At 44.0% G+C, this 19,988-nt stretch overlaps 1 protein-coding gene across 2 annotated transcripts; it reads left to right on the forward strand.

Moving 5' to 3' along the window:
• The first annotated feature begins 280 nt into the window (after window positions 1-280).
• On the forward strand, window positions 281-4,762 carry LOC147442136 (pentatricopeptide repeat-containing protein At2g33680-like). Of its 2 annotated transcripts, XM_086528424.1 has the most exons (2): window positions 284-487; window positions 951-4,761. In XM_086528424.1, exon 2 carries the CDS (start codon window positions 1,045-1,047, stop codon window positions 4,174-4,176), a length of 3,132 nt encoding a protein of 1,043 aa, XP_086384550.1. In that variant the 5' UTR covers window positions 284-487; window positions 951-1,044; the 3' UTR covers window positions 4,177-4,761. The 2 variants fall into 2 exon arrangements, with proteins under 2 accessions (XP_086384549.1, XP_086384550.1); XM_086528423.1 differs by having other exon boundaries at window positions 281-4,762.
• The last annotated feature ends 15,226 nt before the right edge of the window (window positions 4,763-19,988 follow it).

The following is a 19,988-nucleotide window of genomic DNA, read 5'->3' on the forward strand; positions in this document are numbered from 1 at the left end:
TTTCATTTTCCTCAACTTGGCCTTGGAATCTTGAGTGATTCCACATATTTAGATTCGTTTTGAAAATCGTGGCAACATACTTCCACCTTATGCTTGCAAAAACCTTTTCACGCAAACAATCTACTTCTTCATCTTCCATAGTAATGACATTAACACCTTTCTAAAAGGCACCTACTTTCTGAAGTCTTTTGTATTGGGTTGACCTAAAGGAATTCTTGTCTTTCATCAAATGCTGCGGCACTATATCTACTATGAAACCTAGCCTTTAACAAAGTCTGTCTAGGTTCCTTTCTTACTTAATTTCACCATGGTGAGCCACACTTTCATCTTCACACCCAAGTTACAAAAGCGTTGCTCAATATAATCTACAATCACTTGAGGTGTAGTGTTGGGAAATCTGAGAGCGCCCAGGAGCTACGCCATGCGGCCCGCCATCTGCAATCCGCCCCCGCCGCCCTCGCAAGCAAATGAGAGGAGCTCGTTGAAGGTTAGACGTTGGGAATTCATCTCTGCCCCCATACTCCCCATTCCTGAGCAAAATCCGAGGAAGAGTGAGCTTTGACATGGTAACCTGACGGAAGCCCATGGGCAAACTTTCTTCTCTATACCTTTATGAGAAGATAAGAAAAATGCGGAAGACAGGATGCTAGCATGGTTCCTTTTGACAAGAACAATCTCAATTGCCTTATCGAGATATGTGAACCTAAAGGCCATCATGGGCCACACCGCACCACAGATTGCTTACGTCCACATCATGCCTCATTAACATGGGACTACATACATAGCTTAATACAGGAATGCGCCTCAGAAAAGGATCTCACAAGGAGCAGGCATATACAGAAGCTTATCATTTTCCATGGCCTGGATTCAATCACCTTTTATAATGATCATCTCATCCGTCTTTATGCATCTTGTGCTTGCCTTAATGAAGCTGATGTTGTGTTTTGCAGGGTGCCTAGACCAAGTTTTTACACATGGACTGCATTAATCACTGCACATGCTGACTTGGGAAAATGTAGCACAGCTCTAAGACTGTTTGAGACAATGCGAAATGACGGTTATAGCCCCAACAAGTGTTTGCTTTTATGCATATTGAAGATCTGCTGTGACAAATCTTACTCTGATTTGGGAGATTTGGTTTATGATCAATTAATTCGAGTCAGGCTTGAATCAGATGTAGCTCTAGGAAGCCTTCTTGTTAGAGTGTATGGAAAATGTGGATGTTTACATGAAGCACAATCGATTTTTGATCATCTTGCTGGTCGGGACACAATTCTATGGAGTGCCATGGTTACTGCTTACTGCGAGAATGGCTTGTATTATGTAGCTCTTAACCTTTTAGAGCGAATGCTTAGAGAGGGCACAAATCCTGATGATGTCATGTTTCTATGCATGCTGAAAGTCTGTAGCAGCACAAGGGCCTTGGATGAGGGTCGATTGATACATGACCTACTTATTACATATGGGCTTGAATCTGATGTTACCATGGGTAGCTCACTTGTTGACCTATATGCTAAGTGTGGGTGCCTCAATGAGGCACAGAGCACCTTTGATACACTCGATCATACAAACACGGTGTCTTGGAATGCATTGATTGCTGGGTATGCACAGCTTGGAGTTCCAGCAATGGGATTGTTTGATCGAATGCAGAAAGAAGAATTTTCTGCAGACAAAGTCACATTTTTATCTGTCCTGAAGTCATGTAGAGCTAATGGAGATGTTGTGCATGGTGCAAGGCTACATGGCCAAATTGCTTTACAGGGGCTTGACAATGACATGCTCATTACAAGTGCTCTTGTTGGCTTGTATGCCAAATGTGGCAGGCTAAAGGAGGCAGATGGCCTTTTTCTCAAAATGCCAGTTAAGGATGTGATTGCTTGGGGTGAATTGATAAATGGTTGTGCAGAGGCTGGGGAAAGATCTTTGGCACTTGAGCTCTTCAAGGCGATGCAAGAAACAGGTATATCTCCCACTGAGGTTACCTATTTGCATGCATTAAAAGCTTGCAGCAGCATAGAGAACATAGATGATGGTAGGCTTATAAATCATGATATCATTTTGTATGGATTTGAATCAAATGATGCTGTTGGAAGCTCACTTGTTGACATGTATGCCAAGTGTATGGAGCTTGACGATGCACACAAAATTTTTGACAGTATGACATGCCAAGATGTGGTATCATGGGGCGTGTTAATTGCAGCCTACACCGGATATGATAATTACGCTGCTTTAGAGGTCTTCGAAAAGATGCAAAAGCAGGGTGTCAAAGCAGATAAGTGTATTTATCTCTTGATTATCAAAGCTTGTGGTACCGAGTGTAATGTTCTGCATGGTCGACTAGTACACAACTTATTTGTGGAAGGCAACTCTAAGGTGGACATGGATCTTGTAAATTCTCTTGTGGATATGTATGCAAAGTGTGGTTTCATTGAGGATGCATGCAAGACTTTTGAGAGCTCATCTCATCAAGGTGCATCGGCTTGGGGTGCACTGATTGCAGCATGTATTGAGAATGGCTTCCCCCAGACCACTTTTGGATTATTCGCAAGACTGCAAGAGCTTGGACTCACACCAGACAATGCTAGTCTTGTGAGTATTTTGAAGGCATGTGGCAATACTGAAGACATACAAAAGGGGAGACTAGTACATAGCTATCTCATGTCAGATGGCAATTACTTTGATTCACTTATTGGAAACTCACTCATTTCCATGTATTTCAAGTGTGGTCTATTAAGAGAAGCAGCCAATGTCTTTAAGCATTTGAAGGATCCAGATAGCATCTCTTGGGATTCGATGATTGCAGGCTATTCTCAAAATGGGCACGGTGTTTCAGCTCTTGAGTGTTTTCAGACAATGCAAGAGCAGGGTTTGAGCCCTGGCCCATCCACATTTGCATGTACCTTAAAGGCATGTAGCATTGAAGGTTTGTCATGTCAAGGCAGGCTGCTGCATGATCAAATCTTGAGGAATGGAGTCGAAAAGGATTTGGTAGTGGGGAATGCCCTTGTTGACATGTATGCAAAGTGTGGCGGACTTGATGACGCACAGAAAGTTTTTACCAGCATGACTTTGAGAGACGAAGTCTCTTGGGGTGCCATACTAGCTTGCAACTCTCTTCATGGCGATCCCTCCAATGTGCTTCAGCTGTTTGCCAGGATGCAGCTAGATGGCATTAAGCCTGATAGAGTAACAGCCTCTTGTGCTGCTAAAGCATGTAGTAGCATAGGAGTCATGAAGCTTGGAAAGCTGATTCATGACAAAGTCCTTAAGAGCGGCCTTGAGACAAATGTAGTTGTTGGTACCGCACTAGTTGACATGTACGTCAAGTTTCAAAGTCCGAAAGAGGCTCTAAAAGCCTATGACAGAATTCAACATGCCAATGAGGCATCGTGGACTGCGATTATGTCTGCATCCGTTCAAGAAGGCCAAATGCAACATGTAAAAGGCTGGGTAAATGATTTGAGAATGGAGGGATTTGTACCAGATAACCGGACTCATACAAGTATTCTCGCTGCAGGGACTCGTACTGGGCAAATCAAGGAAGCCAGTCTCTACATTAAGAACACGATGGATGGCAATGCCATCACCCCTGGTATTGACCACCTCAATTGTGTTATCGATGCTCTTGGCAGGGTCGGGCAATTGAATGAAGCTGAAGAGGTGCTTTTGACCATGCCGATGGCTCCTGACATAATTGGATGGGTCTCTTTACTTACCGCTTGTCAGACATTTGGCAACATGGAGGTTGGTTCTGTTTGTCTTGATCATGTTGCAAAGCTAGATTTGAACGGCACGGGCAGCTATGTTATGACGGCCAACATGTATGCAGATGCTCAAAAGTGGCACAAGGTTAGCAGTGTGCTTAACATTCGGAAGAGTGTCGGAGCTTGGAAGCTTCCAGGGAAAGCCTGGCTAGAACTAGCTGAAGGATTACATGTTTTCAATGTCGGTGAGGGCTTGGCTGCTCAGGGTGAAGTTTGCAGCTTCAAAGCTGTGAAGAAGAAAATGAGAGAGCAGGGTTTTGTACCTCAAGTGGACCTTGTTCTAGAGAACAGGTCTGAGTTTGAGGTGAGTGAAAATCTACTTGTTTCTGCCTCTTCTAAGTTCACTAATCAAGTTATAAATCCAGCACCCACTTTACTTTCTTGTGTCGAGAGTTGTCGAGGAGAGAGGTAAGGCTAGGCTAGAGAAAGATCCTTGCCTTTGGGAGGTCCGTGAGTTGTCTAACATGCCTTGCTGTGCATGCTTTTTATTAGGCAAATTTACTCACGCTAGGAACATAGCATCAATCCAGAGCCATAGGTAACCCATTTATTGAATTGATAGAGTTTGCAATGCTGTAGCTTCTGCTACTCGATTTTGGCTCAAGGTATTTTCTCTACTCCTCATGATCTTGAACGGTTTCATTGGCTTTTGCATCCCCTAACCAATAACCAATTCTAGAGAGAGGGGGAGAGGGCCTTATTCACTTAGCCGTCAAGGTCGGGAGTCGGGGGGCTGAGTATCTCAGCTGTCCATCTCCACTCCATTCCAGGCCGTAATAATCATGAGCACTGTTCGATGCACGCCAGTTCAGCAGTCATAATTCAGCTGCGATTATTGAATCACAACAACCTGCAACTTCCACGCTGCTTCTGACAGATCAGCATACGGAATAACCACACAGAACTCTGGTGCTGACAAGTCAACGCACGGAATGGTTGAGAGAAACTGTTGCATGAGCGACAAGCCTCCACATCAGTCCTCGGAATGGTTGATGGCGACGTCTGGATGAGCAAAGGACCACCAAGTAGCTTGCAATCACACTACAATGTAGTAATCAGTTAAACAACTGCAGTCCCCTCCTCCAGTGCACAGGCCTCGTAACTCGAGTTGTCTGCTCTCAGTGAACTTGGGTTTCAATATTGCGGGCGCTCCTCCCCTCCCCCCCCCCCCCCCCCCCCCCCCCACACTTGACGGTCGGGAATGGTCCATTACGGTCGGGAATGGTCCATTAGTGACTATTCCCTCCGTAATTTGTGCTCCCCCCATTGGCTCCCAGTCGCACAAATTATGGAGAATGGTCAGACCATTCCCTACCCCATCATATAAATGCTTACATGGTCTCAAGGAGTTTGAGAAGGGAGATCTATTGTCGTGGTACAAAGTAAGATGAAGTATAAGAAGCCCAACTTGAATACTCGATGTAAAATCCATTGCCAGTGAATACTTTGCACAAAATCTTATAGAGGTCGGATATATAGAAAATGGAGTGAAAGACTTTTATTTGATTATTGTTTTTGAATTCTCTAAAAGAAAACGTTGTTGAGGATGAATCAATAAAATTTGAACTTAAGACAATCTCAGTCTTGGGCGACTTTGTGTGGCTCACAAATTGCTTTGCTAAATTTAATCGAATTACTCCGGAACTTAACTACAACCGAGAAGATCAAGAAGACTAATCAAAGCCTACAGGTGACACCGACAAGATTTAACTAAGTGGCATATGCTTAACACTATTCTTAACATATGAAGGGTTTTGTGGGGTCAATCCAAGATGCACTTGAAAGATGAAGATAACATTTCCTAAGTTGCTCTTTTAAGCTCATTTGGGATCATGACCCAAGGCAACCAAAAGGGTTCCCACAAGAATACATAAAAAGCCAGGATATGTTAGGGTAACGGCCAAGTGGTTGGTCAGACAATTGCTAATCCATCTACTAACTCTGTTCTTCTTTATTTATAAATGAAAAGTTAGTGAGAGATCGTTCATTATTGGACCCTAGCTGTCAAAGTCGACGATGCGGAAGTGTAGAGACCAAGGGGAGAAAGCACGAGAGAGAGAGAGAGAGAGAGAGAGAGAGAGAGAGAGAGAGAGTCTCTTGAACCAACCAACCTTGGCAATGAATTGATGATAATACAATGAGGGCTGAGGATTGCTTTAATAGCAACCTTAGTAAATTTCCCTACGTAGACTTTGACAAATAAGTAAAATAAATACCTAAAAGAAAACTTAGCAATGGGATCACATTGGGAAGTTCACTTGAGATGCCAAAACTCTAACACCCTCTGTGCAACGCATAGTGGACATCAATAGTGAGACCAAGTCGATGAAGAAGCTACCATGGACACCCCACCCCAGCAACACCAGTAATGTTGGATACACCTTGGATTTGCTACCCTCAACTTTGTACCTTAGAATGCCATCTTGAGCATCGGTTGCCTTTTAGAAAATTGAACTGTAGACCACACTACGTCCAAGAATCCCCATTCATGAACTGTGAACACATCACGTCCAAAAACACTTTCCCGACAATGAACTTTGAAACATATCCTGTCCAACCAACAACAATGGATCGGTTCACTCATCCATAGCGTTTCAACTACGTCTGGTTGGTTCCTTGCCAGATGCATGTGCCTTGAACTCTGACCTATGGGTCCAAACACCGATAACTTGAACTCCAACACAAGGGTCCAAATTAATTATATGGAGCACTGTTTGCCCCGCTCTGCCACTCACAAGCCTCTCTCTGGCTGAAGCTGGTGGGGGCACTCATCCACGTGACTAGAAGGCGGGAGACCTTGCCAGTGTAGACTACACCACAACAACCGCTTTGCTGTCCTTCCTTGTGTCACTATGACTGCTTTCCTCCTGATGCTTGCTTTTACCTTTGTCCTTTGTAGAATCTTTGTCTTTGCCTTTGGATCTGCAATCCTTGGCCAAATGACCACGATTTTCACAATTGTAACAACGGTTCTTGGTCCTCCTGGAATCCGAAGGAGCAAGTGCTTCCTCACCTGCTGTCTCTCAGACCTGAATTTTGCCTTGAGTTATCAACAGGGATTCCTCCTCAATGAGAAAAGAGCTGAGATCATCAAATTCCATTTTTTCCTTCGTGACTTGTAGCCAAAGTGTCCTAGATACTAATTCATACTCCTTAGGCAACTTCATGAGAACCAAAGCAGCTAACTGAGTACTCGTTAGTGCACTTTCCATAGCCAATAGTTGATCATAAATAACTTTATCCTTCATAAGAAATGATTGCATGGAACTTCCTTGTGGAAACTAAATGGCAAATAACTGTCTAGAAGGGTGACTGCTCGCATCGTGGAATCCCGATCAAGCATTCCTACGAGCTTGAACCACATATTGTTGGTAGTATTCAAAGTCTGAATGGCTGAAGAAAGGTCCTTTGTAAGAGATTCTGCAATGGCCATTATGCCTTCGCATTAGCCGCATCCCAATTGACACACGATTTGAGATATTCATCATCTTGAAGGTGAGTGTAATTGTTGTTGGGATCCCTCATGGGACGGGGCTCCGAGACGTCAACAACATCCATAAACCTTTCCTTGAGACTAAGAGTCGCATGATCAAATTCAAATGAGCGTAGTTATTACTGTTCAATTTTTCGTTGGCGCTCAAGCAAGGGAGGACCATTATGAAGTTGCAAGATCTGGAACTCTCAAAATCCTTCTCGTCCTCGAAGGGTCACGGCCGCATGTACCAAGCCTCAAAAAAATCCTCCAAGCTGTCCCTCTCTTAAGCTCCAAGTTTCACCTCTTCGTCTCTGAAGCTGCACCAAGTGTCTCCTCCGATGCCCCTCTCTTGGACTCCGGGTCACCAAAGCAAGAGGTCGTCGACTCCAAGGACTTGCCCGGCTTTAACCCTCAGCAAACAAGTTGATGCCCCACACTTATTGGCCCACATCGTTTTAAAACAATGGGCCATGGGTGCTTGTCATTGCCAAAGAAGGAGGGCCGCCAGATGCAGTGTTCTAAAACGTTGGATGATGAGGGGCCAAGAAGCGCTGCAGGGTCCGGCATTTCAAAACGCTTTAGGTCGGGCGTCGTCACCATAGAGGGCTGCCGACTAGTAATGCTTCAAAATGTTGTACGCAGTGGCCAGTGCTACTACCGCCGCCAATGGGGATGCTTAGGAAACGCTAGCATTTTGGAACGTTAGCGACGGATCCAAGCTTTGCAGTGTTTCCCATTGCCAAGGACAGCGGCACCGCCCAAGGGGGGTCATGATGGGCTAGTGGTTGAACACGTCGATAGTAGCAAGGGGAGTTGAAGGATTAAGCGCTGGCGAAAAGGTAATCCTCTTCTTCTCTTCTTTCTCTTCTTTGCTAAGAATCTTTAAGCATAGACCTTCACCAAGAGCGTTGATACCATGTCAAAGTCGACGCTGCAGAAGTGTAGAGACCAAGGGGAGAAAGCACGTGTAATGGAAATGGCCTATGAACTTTGAGAGTAGCGGAATTAGGAAAGTAGGTGAAGCACTTTTAAGAGATTACTTTGTGAGCATAGCGGGTGAACTTAATTGATGGTAGCAACATAAACATGGTACTTAGTTAACTTGGCATGAACAATACTTTTGCAAGAGAGAGAGAGTTTAGAGAACATGACAATAGTTGAGGACCGGATTCATATGGAGCCGGTCCCCCCTCCAATAGGCATTTGTATTATAGTTTCTCCCATCAAGAGAGACTTGGTACAATACAATCTTTGTGTTCCTTGTGACCTTGGTGATGCAATGAAGATGGAAAGCTTCATGCATCACAAACATAACATAACATAAACTTGAAGAAAGCATTAACTATCCCAAGCCTCAGTCCCAAGGCCTCAAACACCTTCAAAGGTGGAGAGAGCTAGCGGGGAATGAGGATAGGGAAGAGGAAGAAGAAACATTCCATAGAAGAAAGAAGTAGTTCCTCACATATCATTACTCTTCTTGCTAGCATACATAATAGCATAGTAATGGAGATGGAGAAGATGGAAAGCTTAAGCATTGAAGCATGACTCTTGGTTGGATTTGCATTCCATAGCCAAGAGTGTTGGTGTAGGCTTTCTCTCTCACAAGCTTGGAGAAGGAGGTGGTGTTCCTCAACTTTCACCAAGTGAGAATAGTCTTGCCAATGAGTGTGTGTGATGGTGTATACCCCCCTAGCACCCCCCTAGCTTGCTTTGGGCGAAATTTGTTCATATTGCAAGCTCATTGGACCCCTATCCCCTTAGCCAATCACATGCCACATGCAGTCAAGCATATGGGTATTGTTTTGACAAGTGTCCTCCTTACCCCTTAGAGAGAGAGAGCTTGAAAATATCTAGATATTTTTTAGGTGGAAGTGAAAGCTCATTGGACCCCTCTTTATCCCAACCAATAGCATTCAAAATCCCATGTGGTTAAGCTTAGTGAGAGTCTGACATGTGTCCCATGTGCTCCTTTAGAATTTCCCTAACTTTGAGATTTTTATGCATAGGAAGTTTCTCAAGCAACTTCCTCATTAAGTGAGTAGGTTCTCTTTTTGACTCAAGCATCTTACCCCCCATGCATAGGAAGCTTCTCAAGCAACTTCCTCATTAAATGTGACAAGTACCTCAAGTACCTTAGTCATCAAGCATGACAAGCACCTTAGGTGGGGTTCCCATCTCAAGCACAGCCTTAGCTTTCTTAAGATTAGGTCGGGTTCCCACATCAAGCATAGCCCTAGCTTGCTTAAGTTTAGGTCGAGTTCCCACCTCAAGCACAACCCTATCTTGCTTAAGGTTCCCACCTCAAGCACAACCCTAGTTTGCTTAAGGTTCCCACCTCAAGCACAACCCTAGCTTGCTTAAGTTTAGGTTGAGTTCCCACCTCAAGCTCAGCCCTAGCTTGCTTAAGGTCAAAGGACTTTTAACACTAACCATTGGAGGTCTTTAATGAAGCTAACCCTAAGGTCTTTTAAGCTTCATTAGTTAACCTTGCTCTTTGACAGACCATCTCTCATTTGGGCCCCTTTACCATTGGCCCCGTGTTGAAATAGATCCGTAAGCACATGTCTATATTCTAACCCTTGTTCCCGTTTATTATCCCATATTAAGTGATCAATTTAATATGAGAAATCATTTGGGTTGGTTAGATATTAGATATTTGATGACAACACGAGAGAGAGAAGAAGGAGAAGAAGAAGGGAGTTTTAACGTCGTAGGATCCCAAGAGACCTTAAAGATCTAGCCGACAAGGAGAGTTGAACTCAAGACCTGTTATTCAAGAGGGAAATCGCATAACCAATCTACCACACTTGGGTGATATAAAGGTTATACCATTTTCCTCTTTTTATTAGCGCGCGCGTGCACACACACACACACACACATTCGAGAAGAAGAGAGAGAGAGAGAGAGAGAGAGAGAGAGAGAGAGAGAGAGAGAGAGAGAGAGTCTCTTGAAACAACCAACCTTGGCAATGACTTGATGATAATACAATGGGGACTGAGGGTTGCTTATATAGAAACCTCAATAAAATTTCCCTACCTAGACTTTGACAAATAATTAAAATAAATACCTAAAAGTCAAACTAAGTAATGAGATCATATTGGGCAGTTCACTTGAGATGCCAAAACTCTAACACTACCCACAACGTGTGTCTCGTGCTTCTCCACCACGCCCACTATGCACATGCTCTTCGATCCCACACACTCTTCAACTAGCTGTGATTGTTGGCTTGGTTGTGGAGAGGGATTCAGAAAGCTTGGGAGTTTTGTGAGAATGCAAAACTTAGTTGAGAGTGAAGTATACTCTGGCGGAAGCTAAGCAAAGAGTGTGGAAAATAATATGTAGGTGAAGGTGCCTTAGTAGAGAGTGTGGATAACACTACATAGGTGAAGGTGTAAGACCTAGGAGCTGCATAAAGAGATTCATCGCCCAACCCCCCCATTATATAGCCCTTGGCTGCTGCTATGAATAGAATCTCCCTGTCCACATTTAGCAGCCGACCCTTGGCCCAAGTCTTGCTCGCCTGGGTTTCCCCTTGGCATGACATCACTCCCCCCTTGGAGAAGCATTTTCGTCCTCGAAAACACAAGTGGTAGTATCTACGTAAGAACACTTATGTGTTCCTTATTGGCATCCCATACATGGGCCAATTGTCCATAGGATTGATACTTGGTGCAATGAAAGGAGGCTCAATGAAACCAAGAGTAACATCCTGATTTTCAACATTGTTGTCCTTTTGCAACCACGTGTATCTAAATGGGAACTCAATTTATGACTCATTTGAGTACTTTAAAGGAGTAATCGGAAAAATGAAAGAAAACCTTGGCGTAACTTTCCATGCCGTTGTGAGCCAGATGAAGGGGATCGGGGAGCACCACAGCATCCTGCAACCCACAAGCAAAAGAGACTCGCCTGTTCTCTTGCTCTCTACCTGGCTGCATGATCACAAAGACAACACCGTCTCTCCCGTTATCCACATGCAATGGGTAACTTGTACCACTCCTCGCACCTCTCGCAATCACTAGCGAACCCAAATGCATCACAAAATCTCGCTCTCGTAGCGAAATCTGACATCCACAATCTCTAAGCTGACCAATCGAGATCAAACTCACTGTTAAATCTGGTACATAGCGCACATGTCGTAACAAGTAAGATGCACCACTCGGTAATGACAGTCTCACATCTCCTGCACCTGCTATCGCATGCACCAATCCATCGGTCAAACGTACACTGCCAAGCATCCCGCTAGAATAGCTACAAAACCATTCACGATGCGGCGTGACATGAAACATAGCATCTGCGTCTAGCAACCACTGCGAAGGGAGTGCACTATCCACATGTATAGCATCTCGTGCATAGCTCGAGGTAAAAGTGACATCCCCGTCACTAGCATACTCCGACACTACATCTGCCTCAACTGTCAAAGCAACTGAGTCCATGGCATCACTACATACATCTCTGAGACTTCCATGTCTCCCACGATGTCGCATACGACGAGAACAACGCCGTCTAACGTGTCTAGAATGACCACAATACCAACATATCACCTGTCGGCGTACTCGTGAATGTACATGTCTCACACAAGTCCTTGATGACTCAGATCTATCATACATATCATGTAATCTACGCCAAGGTGCTCTCGAAGTAGTCTCATACATAACAAGAGCATATACAGATTCCGCAAGGGGCAAAGAGAGCGTAGATAGTGCCATCTCCTCTAGCTCCTGCCACTGATCATCAGACATGTTTGAAGGTCTACCTGCATCACCACTCAATGGTCGATGCAACCCTCGCCGTGTCAATGCATCAAGCATACACTCTCTCCATGCTGCAAAGTCTGACCCATCAAACATGCACATTTCGGAGAGATCATAATCTGAGTGATCACCTGTCTCTGCCATGAGCACAATGTAGCAAACTAGAAAGAAAAACCACCTCACCAACAACACCTGGAAACTGTCTACAAATATGGCCAGAAACACAATGTAAAACCTGTGAGACACACTCCAAAATAGAGCTCGCGCAATGTCAACCAAATCAGCCCTAAACTGGCTCGAATCGCATCAACAAAAGTCTGCAAATATGGCCGCAAATCAGCCCCAAAACAACCCCAAAATTCAGCTCTTAAACAGCTGCATAAACAAGTCACAAACGTGTCCCAGATCAGCCTACAACTGAGTCATACATGGACACCTGCAAAGAGGAAACAATGGCTGAAAATTCAGCGCCCAAATAAGCCCTCAAACCTGCCTGTAAACTTGTAAACCTGTAGCTGAAACCTGCTAAAAAACCTCAAGCCATTAATGCTCGAATCCGGCTACCTAGCTCGTAGCCACACAAGCATACATCACAATACTCACTCCTATGAGTGTGCCAAGATAACTGTACTCCTGTCAAACCGTGAGCGAATCACCAAGCCCACACTGTGCGGTATCGATGCATACACACGTACAAATCTCCCACCTACAGAGAACACCGCACGCAAATGCTGAGTGCAACTCGCTCTGATACCATCGCATAAATGATATGCATAAAACTCCTGGGAAAATTTCGCCAGAGTTTCGTCAGTAAAACGGCCACAAAACCAGTAACCAAACTGACTGCACACTCAAAACCATGAGCAACCAAAGCGCATCAAATCGCACTCCAAATGCATGCACCAATCTCCACACTTTGCATACATCATTGCAAACACCTGCAAATCTAGTACACAAATATCTGCTCTACCTGTGATTGCCAAAAAACATGCTCGAGGCATACATTGTCGAGCTCAAAATGCAATCACATTAGTCTCCCTGAGCATCAAACCACATAAGGCATACATTGTATCCTCCCACCTCTGAGGAAACTTGCAGCAAATATCACTCTCACATTTGAGAGCAAACCATGTGTGGAATCCTCGACACACAATAAACAACTGCTGCTACAAAAAATTCAGCGTTCAGAATTTGAAAATTCTGATATGACGAGCGCGTTCGGAGCGTGACAAAACCCCAAGGTAGACTCCTGGATCACATGTATCCGAGTCCGCATGTGAAAGCTATGCCAAAAACCTCCGTTTCGACCCAAAAACGCAGCATAAACTGCCAAAAGAGGGCTGAAAAATGCAGCTCCTCAACCGTAGCTCGAATCAGGTTTTTGATGGCTCGAATGGCTTCGAAAGGTGGGTAAAACGTCAAGACACCTGGTGGAAACGCTCTCGGAAAGCTGAATTTGCTGATGCCGAAGTCGAAACCTTGTTTGCACTCTTAAAAGTGCGCGTGCGCGGACGCGATTTCGGGAATGAAACTGGCTCTCCGCTGTCGTCGTGACTGTGCACACACGCGCTCCCTCCGCACCTACGTGCTGATACCAATTGAAGGGGATCGGGGAGCACCACAGACGGAGAGTGAGAGAGAGAGAAGGAGACACACACACGATGTGGGTGGGGAGACTGTGAAGTGGCAGCCCCCCCTATACAATATACTCACTATAAGTATAGGGTAATAGTGGGCGGGCGCCCATGACCTGGGCGACCGGTCAAGGCACATAGGCCTTAACCCCAACACCAGATTTCTAACTTGCGTGAGTATCTTGGAAAGCTTATAACTACTGAGGGATAGAATAGGGAGTGTCCTCATGTCAAACTTTTGAACAGTTTGGAACACACAAAACTACATGTTCACCCCTAATGTAGGTTACATGCCAACATACTTGGTCAGCACACCTACTGAGTCCTTGACTTATGAAAGTATTGGAATAATTTCCAACCCCACCACAACAGATGTTCAAAGTCAAAAATCTAACCTAAGCAAATTGTAGAATAGGGAGAGAATTGCCCATTCAGAATGCGTTGTGCTAATGTATGCGCTTAGCAGATCCTTTAGCAAAGAATACGTGTAAGTTGCCCATCCAACGTGGGATGAATAGCAGCAGTAAGAGTGAGGTATTTTCCGCCAACCACTTACAGACAGTCTTCCACGACTGACGATAAACTATGACGCAACCATTGAGTATCCAGCTATATACTCGATATGGAGACCACCAATTAGGTTGAAAGCGGGTTGGAGTGGAGTAAGCTCATAGAGTGTAGACCATCCAACCACAGACACCCATCCTAAGCCATTACCTTGTATGGTAGGGTGTAAACTCATAATAAATATGCAAGAAAAATTGCATTTGAAGTGCAAAAAATTGCATAAACAAGAAAGTCCATGAATTTGCATGCCGCTCGGACATTTAACACAAAAAAATCCGAACCGCAATTCCATGACGAGACTTTCCACGGCACGTACATGAAAGCCTTTCAACAAGAGTTGAACCATAACAGAATGTGAAAGCTCAGGCACACCTAGGTACCAACTGTGAGACATTCTCATGAACATAGCATACTTGGCTATATGTAGAAACGACCCTCCGTTAAGGTGGTTTCACAACACTTGAAATCACAACAAGTCTGTACTTAGTACCCGGCAATTTCTGGCCACTGAAATTGTTCCTAATACGGTGTGCTCCAAATGGTCTAATAAACGGAGGCAACCAGCACGTAGGGACTTTGTCGCGACACAACATTAGGAATTGGGCGCCAGTGTCAGTCCCAGAGACTCATATTCGCCACATGTAGAATATGTCTCAAAGAAGGACGTCAGGAAAAGTGACATCCATCAAGCACGAGATGTACTTGTGTGTGGAGGTAGTTGCAAACACTCTGCGACGTGAGTGAGAGGGACCCTCATTATCATTGCTCCACATTGGCTAAACCGAACTCCTTGAGTTCCTAGACCATGTTGTATCCCATGTGACAACATGTGCCAAATCGAACCCGACAAGTGGGTTCATAATAGCATAATGTAGATTGGACACTACGGCCCAAAATACTTTGTTCCGACATGTTCGTGGCATGGCTTAGAAATATTCAAGCATATTTATAGGACTTGAACAAGCAAAGAATACTAAAAAATGGAATAACACCAAATCAATAGATGCGTACCTGGAGATTGAACTGAATGTTCACTTACCCGTATTCAAATACACAGGATCGCCTCGCCCACCTGTGAAAAAAAAAACAAACAACATTGCACTGAAAACCCTGGGTGTTGCCTTTGCAATCCAAACCCTTTGGTTAGAATCTACGTAGGCAAACCCCGTGGTAAGACGCTTTGTAGGAACTGCTCAATTAGCAGGTAACGGTAACCAACATACTCAACCATATACATAATGATTGGAATCAACTTGAAAAGTTGAATTTGTCCACTATCGTGTGGTAGATGGTGGACGTCTTTCCTTGAAAGTATAACGGGAATAGATCAAACTGTGATCCTCAATGCCTATGGGATGATTTAGTTTTGGGTCTTATCCCAAAACTGTGCTGCCATAGACACTCGTAGTGCTATAGAGAAAACGGGAGATCCATGCAGGGCAGAACCCTTAGCTCTTAGGGACAACCATGTTGTTTGAATAGTTTGTTGCATCTATACGTCGTGCTATAGATCAACTTATGCGAGTGTAAGTTTTAAAAAAAACTCAGCTCAATCGTCGCATCAAAACATGTAGTGCTTAAAGAATACCCATATGTAATGGCAAGACTCTTGCTTGACCATTAACATCGATGGCAGGTCCACTCGGTAAAGCTGTTCAAGCTGGAGAACAATCACCCAAGGATTGCCAACAGGTGGGTCTTACCGGAGTTCTAACAATGACTCTTAGCCAGCATGTGTGGCTCATAGCCCTTATGGCAATTAGTGTTCAATCTACGAACCGATGAAGACTAATTTGGATGGCGTCTTGCCCCTTTCTAGCTGAGAGTTAGAGCATCTTGGCTCAAGCTGACTCACGAGCAAAACATGTATCAAAAGATTCTGAAAAAGTGTTCTTAATTCTTTGAGAGAAATAAGAGAGAGAGAGAGAGAGAGAGAGAGAGAGAGAGAGAGAGAGAGAGAGAGAGAGAGAAGGAGAGCATGTTGGGTTGAGGAATTTTCCTTAAGTTACTAGAGTGTGTACCCATTCTGTGGGCTCTTATACATCTTATGCGTGACTTGCAGTTTATCCTATAAGAATTCCACAGTTAGTTGGTATGACTCGCTCATCAAGAGAGGGAACAAAAAAACATAAAACACATCCCGACCCACCGACCGTGCAGGGGCGGTGATTGTATGAAAATGACATACAACAACCATAAGGAGAATGATGGAGAACCATTCATAACTAATAGTGTCTTTGACTGAGTGACTGTGTGAGAGCAGAAGTACGCTCTGGGTATCATGATTGGCCTACAAAAGTGGAAGCCCTTGACTACCGTGACCACCATAAAATTCAACACCATAAGTCCCTTGCATCGGCAAGATTGGTAGGGATTTGGTGAGATGATATCCCGATTAATGTAGGTGTGCCAAACTTGGTTGCCACTGCACTTGATGCCAAGTCAATCGTAGCATGAATTAGAAGCCTTGCGTCACGTGAAAGTGGCCAACATTTGGCGTTGCACAACAAACAATACTGTCCAAAATAAATGCGGAATGTAAAATTGTGTGACACGTGTATCATATACACCCTAATGCAGTGATCTTGTATGCACCGCATAATGTATTCAGTTGATCGTGTAAGCCGAGATGATGCGACTGGTCTTACCAAAAATTACTGTACCAGAAAAGAAATTGGGGCATAACACTACCCAATTCAAAAAACGTACAATACGCTGAAAATCCATATTCAAGTATGAGAAAATGGCTAAGCATAACATGTTCAAAAGACATATAACTACTGTGCCGTGCACCAAAACTGGAGTTTATGTCGAATCACAAACTCATGCATCATGCTTAAGTTGTCGTACAAGTGGACACTGCTTTTTTTAATGCGTTCCTAAGCAATAAAAGCATAATTTTTGACTCTTTGCCTGCTGAAAGTTGGATTGTGATAGTCGCTTCTTGACCACATTGGTCATGGCCATATCTGTATCGACAATTGATTTCTCTTGTACCTACTAGACCTCTGTGGTCATAATTGTTGCGCAGACAACCCCTTGGGTTGCCGGCAAGTGAGAAGCTGATTATGGTAACATATTGTAAATTAATCATGTGAGGTTTTCCACTTGCGTAGCCAATATTTGGACCCGTACGACTAGCTTGCGAAAGCGGGCATCAAAAGTTTTCCAGTCCTGTCGAGTGACAAACTCCCTGGCATCCGGCAAGTTACTATCATCCTCCAAAATATCAAACACGTTATGAGGAGGAGGTGTAGATATTTGCGGATAGAGAGATAGATCGCTTGGGTTTGCATCATCCGTCCCTGGTGCCACGTGGGGTACCCTCCGTGAGAGTATCCGACCACGCGGAATCCACAAGTGGAGCACACTCCAAGTATTCAAAGTCAAACATGTGTTGATCATCAAGTTCCACATTCATTGCAAAAATGTGTTGTGCGAACAAAAGAGAACACAATACCTTGGAGTGCAGAAAGGCGTGTAGCCATCCCAAACGCAAAAACTTATATCAGAGGCCACTGATTAGCCGTGCTAATTCCGCCTTCAGTTTGCAATTCCAATATGCTCCATCGATTCCTCTTGAAGATTGATGTACAATCCAAAAAAAGATGTCGTCAAAAATTATGCAAGGGCGACGAGTGGCCGGTTATCGAAAGACTTATCAAGCTACGGCACCGTGCCAAAGCTGGGTGCTAATCTTGTATGGGTGCCGGGTTGGTTGCTGGGTGTAATACCCGTGGGCACCTGCCCTAAGGAGTATCAATTTGCTTGAAAGTGCCCTAAGGCCAAGGGCCTTTGGGCGTTGAGTGTGAAAAACAAAAGAGGAAGCCCTCAGCGATGGCGGGCTGGGCCGACAACGCGTAGAGTTGGACAGGTGAGGCAAGCGAGTGTGTTGCGAGCAGCACGTCGCCCATGCAACGGGAAATGCTCCCCCCTGCAACGTGATCCTGATGAGCTCTTTCGGGCTTGATTTGGCCGCGGACAATTGTCGCTCCCTTCTCGACTTGGAGAAGCTGCACACAGCCCCTGTGTTTGGCTTCTTCACCTTGCTTAGCAGCCGTTCACACCCGGTCCTTGACCTCGTTCCCAAGCTCGCCTGCCAAAAGCTCCTGCCCACGAAAAATCACTTCTTCACCACGCCATGATGGCTGGACCTGAGAGAAAGCGAGAGAGAGAGAGAGAGAGAGAGAGAGAGAGAGAGAGAGAGAGAGAGAGAGAGAGAGAGAGAGAGAGAGAGAGAGAGAGAGAGAGAGAGAACATGCAAAAACATGCAAAGTCATGCAAGCCTTTCTCCTCTCCTCCATAGCTCGTTCTTCCCCCTTCTCTCAACCTTGCTCTGATACCAATGAAGGACCCAGGAGCTGCGTAAAGAGATTCTTCGCCCAACCCCCCATTATATAGCCCTTGGCTGCTATGAATAGAATCTCTCTGTCCGCATTTAGAAGCTGGCCCTTGGACCAAGTCCTACTCACCTGGGTTTGCCCTTGGCATGACAGAAGATGCCTTAATGTCGATCGGCTACCGAAGCCTCACCATATCAATGGTAGAAAAGCGAAAACCACAAACATAAATATGTCAATCTTTGGGACGTAGCTCATCCGACTAGTGCATGTAGGCTACAAAAGATAGCTAACCTGTTAAAAACCCCCAATTTAACTTGCTAGTCCGAAGCACGAATCTCAAGTGTGCATCAAATATTAAAAGTTAGTATACTTTTCTATAAGCTTCGTAATTATTTGCGATAGGTACAACACTTTAAATGTACTCAAACTTAGTACAAGAATAGGCCATATCATAATAGATGTTCTTATGATGTCAAATCCTCATTCAACTACGTTGAAAAAATCACTCATGTTTTCTATAACCTATTCTTAGCAGGAGAGTTAGAACATCCAAAGAACTCTATAGTATCCTCTATAGTATCCATGCTCAAAACTTGCAATTTGTGCAATATGAGCAAAAATGGATTGTAAATGGACGAGAACTCAAAATCACAAACTATCGTGAGAAACTTACATCAAATGGAAGAGCTTTCACCCGTGAATGTGTAGCTATGCTCGAAACTAAAACACTACACTGTACAAGGGAGATATTAGCGAAAGAAGAAAAAGGAAAGATATAGTTGACAACAACAATCTTACACTCACTCTCTTTTGTTACCCACAATTAGATTTTTTTTTTGAAAAAATTGACTTTTATACCTTAGCAAAACTTTAAAAATGAATACTTTGACTCAAATTCAATGTAATATAGGCCTGGAGATCACATTTATGCAAAAGACAATTACAATCTGAAAGCTCTTGACCCCAATTACCTATTCTACATCTCCAAATGATTATAATCAATTACAAAGTTTAAACTCGCTGAGAATTCCATTCAACAATCAAGGTAAAGTTATAATGGTTAGGCTAAAAATGATGAAAATGGTTTTCCCATTAGCCTACCTACTAATATTTCCCCCCCCTAGCTTGGGCCGTGTACAACACTACTACTTATTGGTGAAGTACTATTCCGGCTTCTACTACATTGTGTGCGTTTTCTTTGATTCTTCCAAGCCTTTTTGGTATTTGATTTGGAGATCTTTTTCCTCAACCGTGATGAATTGATCGTCGACTTTGTTTTTTGGTTGCATGATGGAATATCCCATAAACTGTGCGTGAAGGTTTTCTACGATTGGAATAGAAATCTTTGATGTAAGAGGCCTCTTCAAATGTATGCATATAGTATGATGGTAAGAACCTCAATCCAACATAGAAACCATAAAATATCTCATTTGTAGATTGGCTAAGAGATC

This window comes from Adiantum capillus-veneris, chromosome 14, assembly GCF_014529385.1.
Source record: "Adiantum capillus-veneris isolate H3 chromosome 14, ASM1452938v2, whole genome shotgun sequence".
Taxonomy (NCBI): domain Eukaryota; kingdom Viridiplantae; phylum Streptophyta; class Polypodiopsida; order Polypodiales; family Pteridaceae; genus Adiantum; species Adiantum capillus-veneris.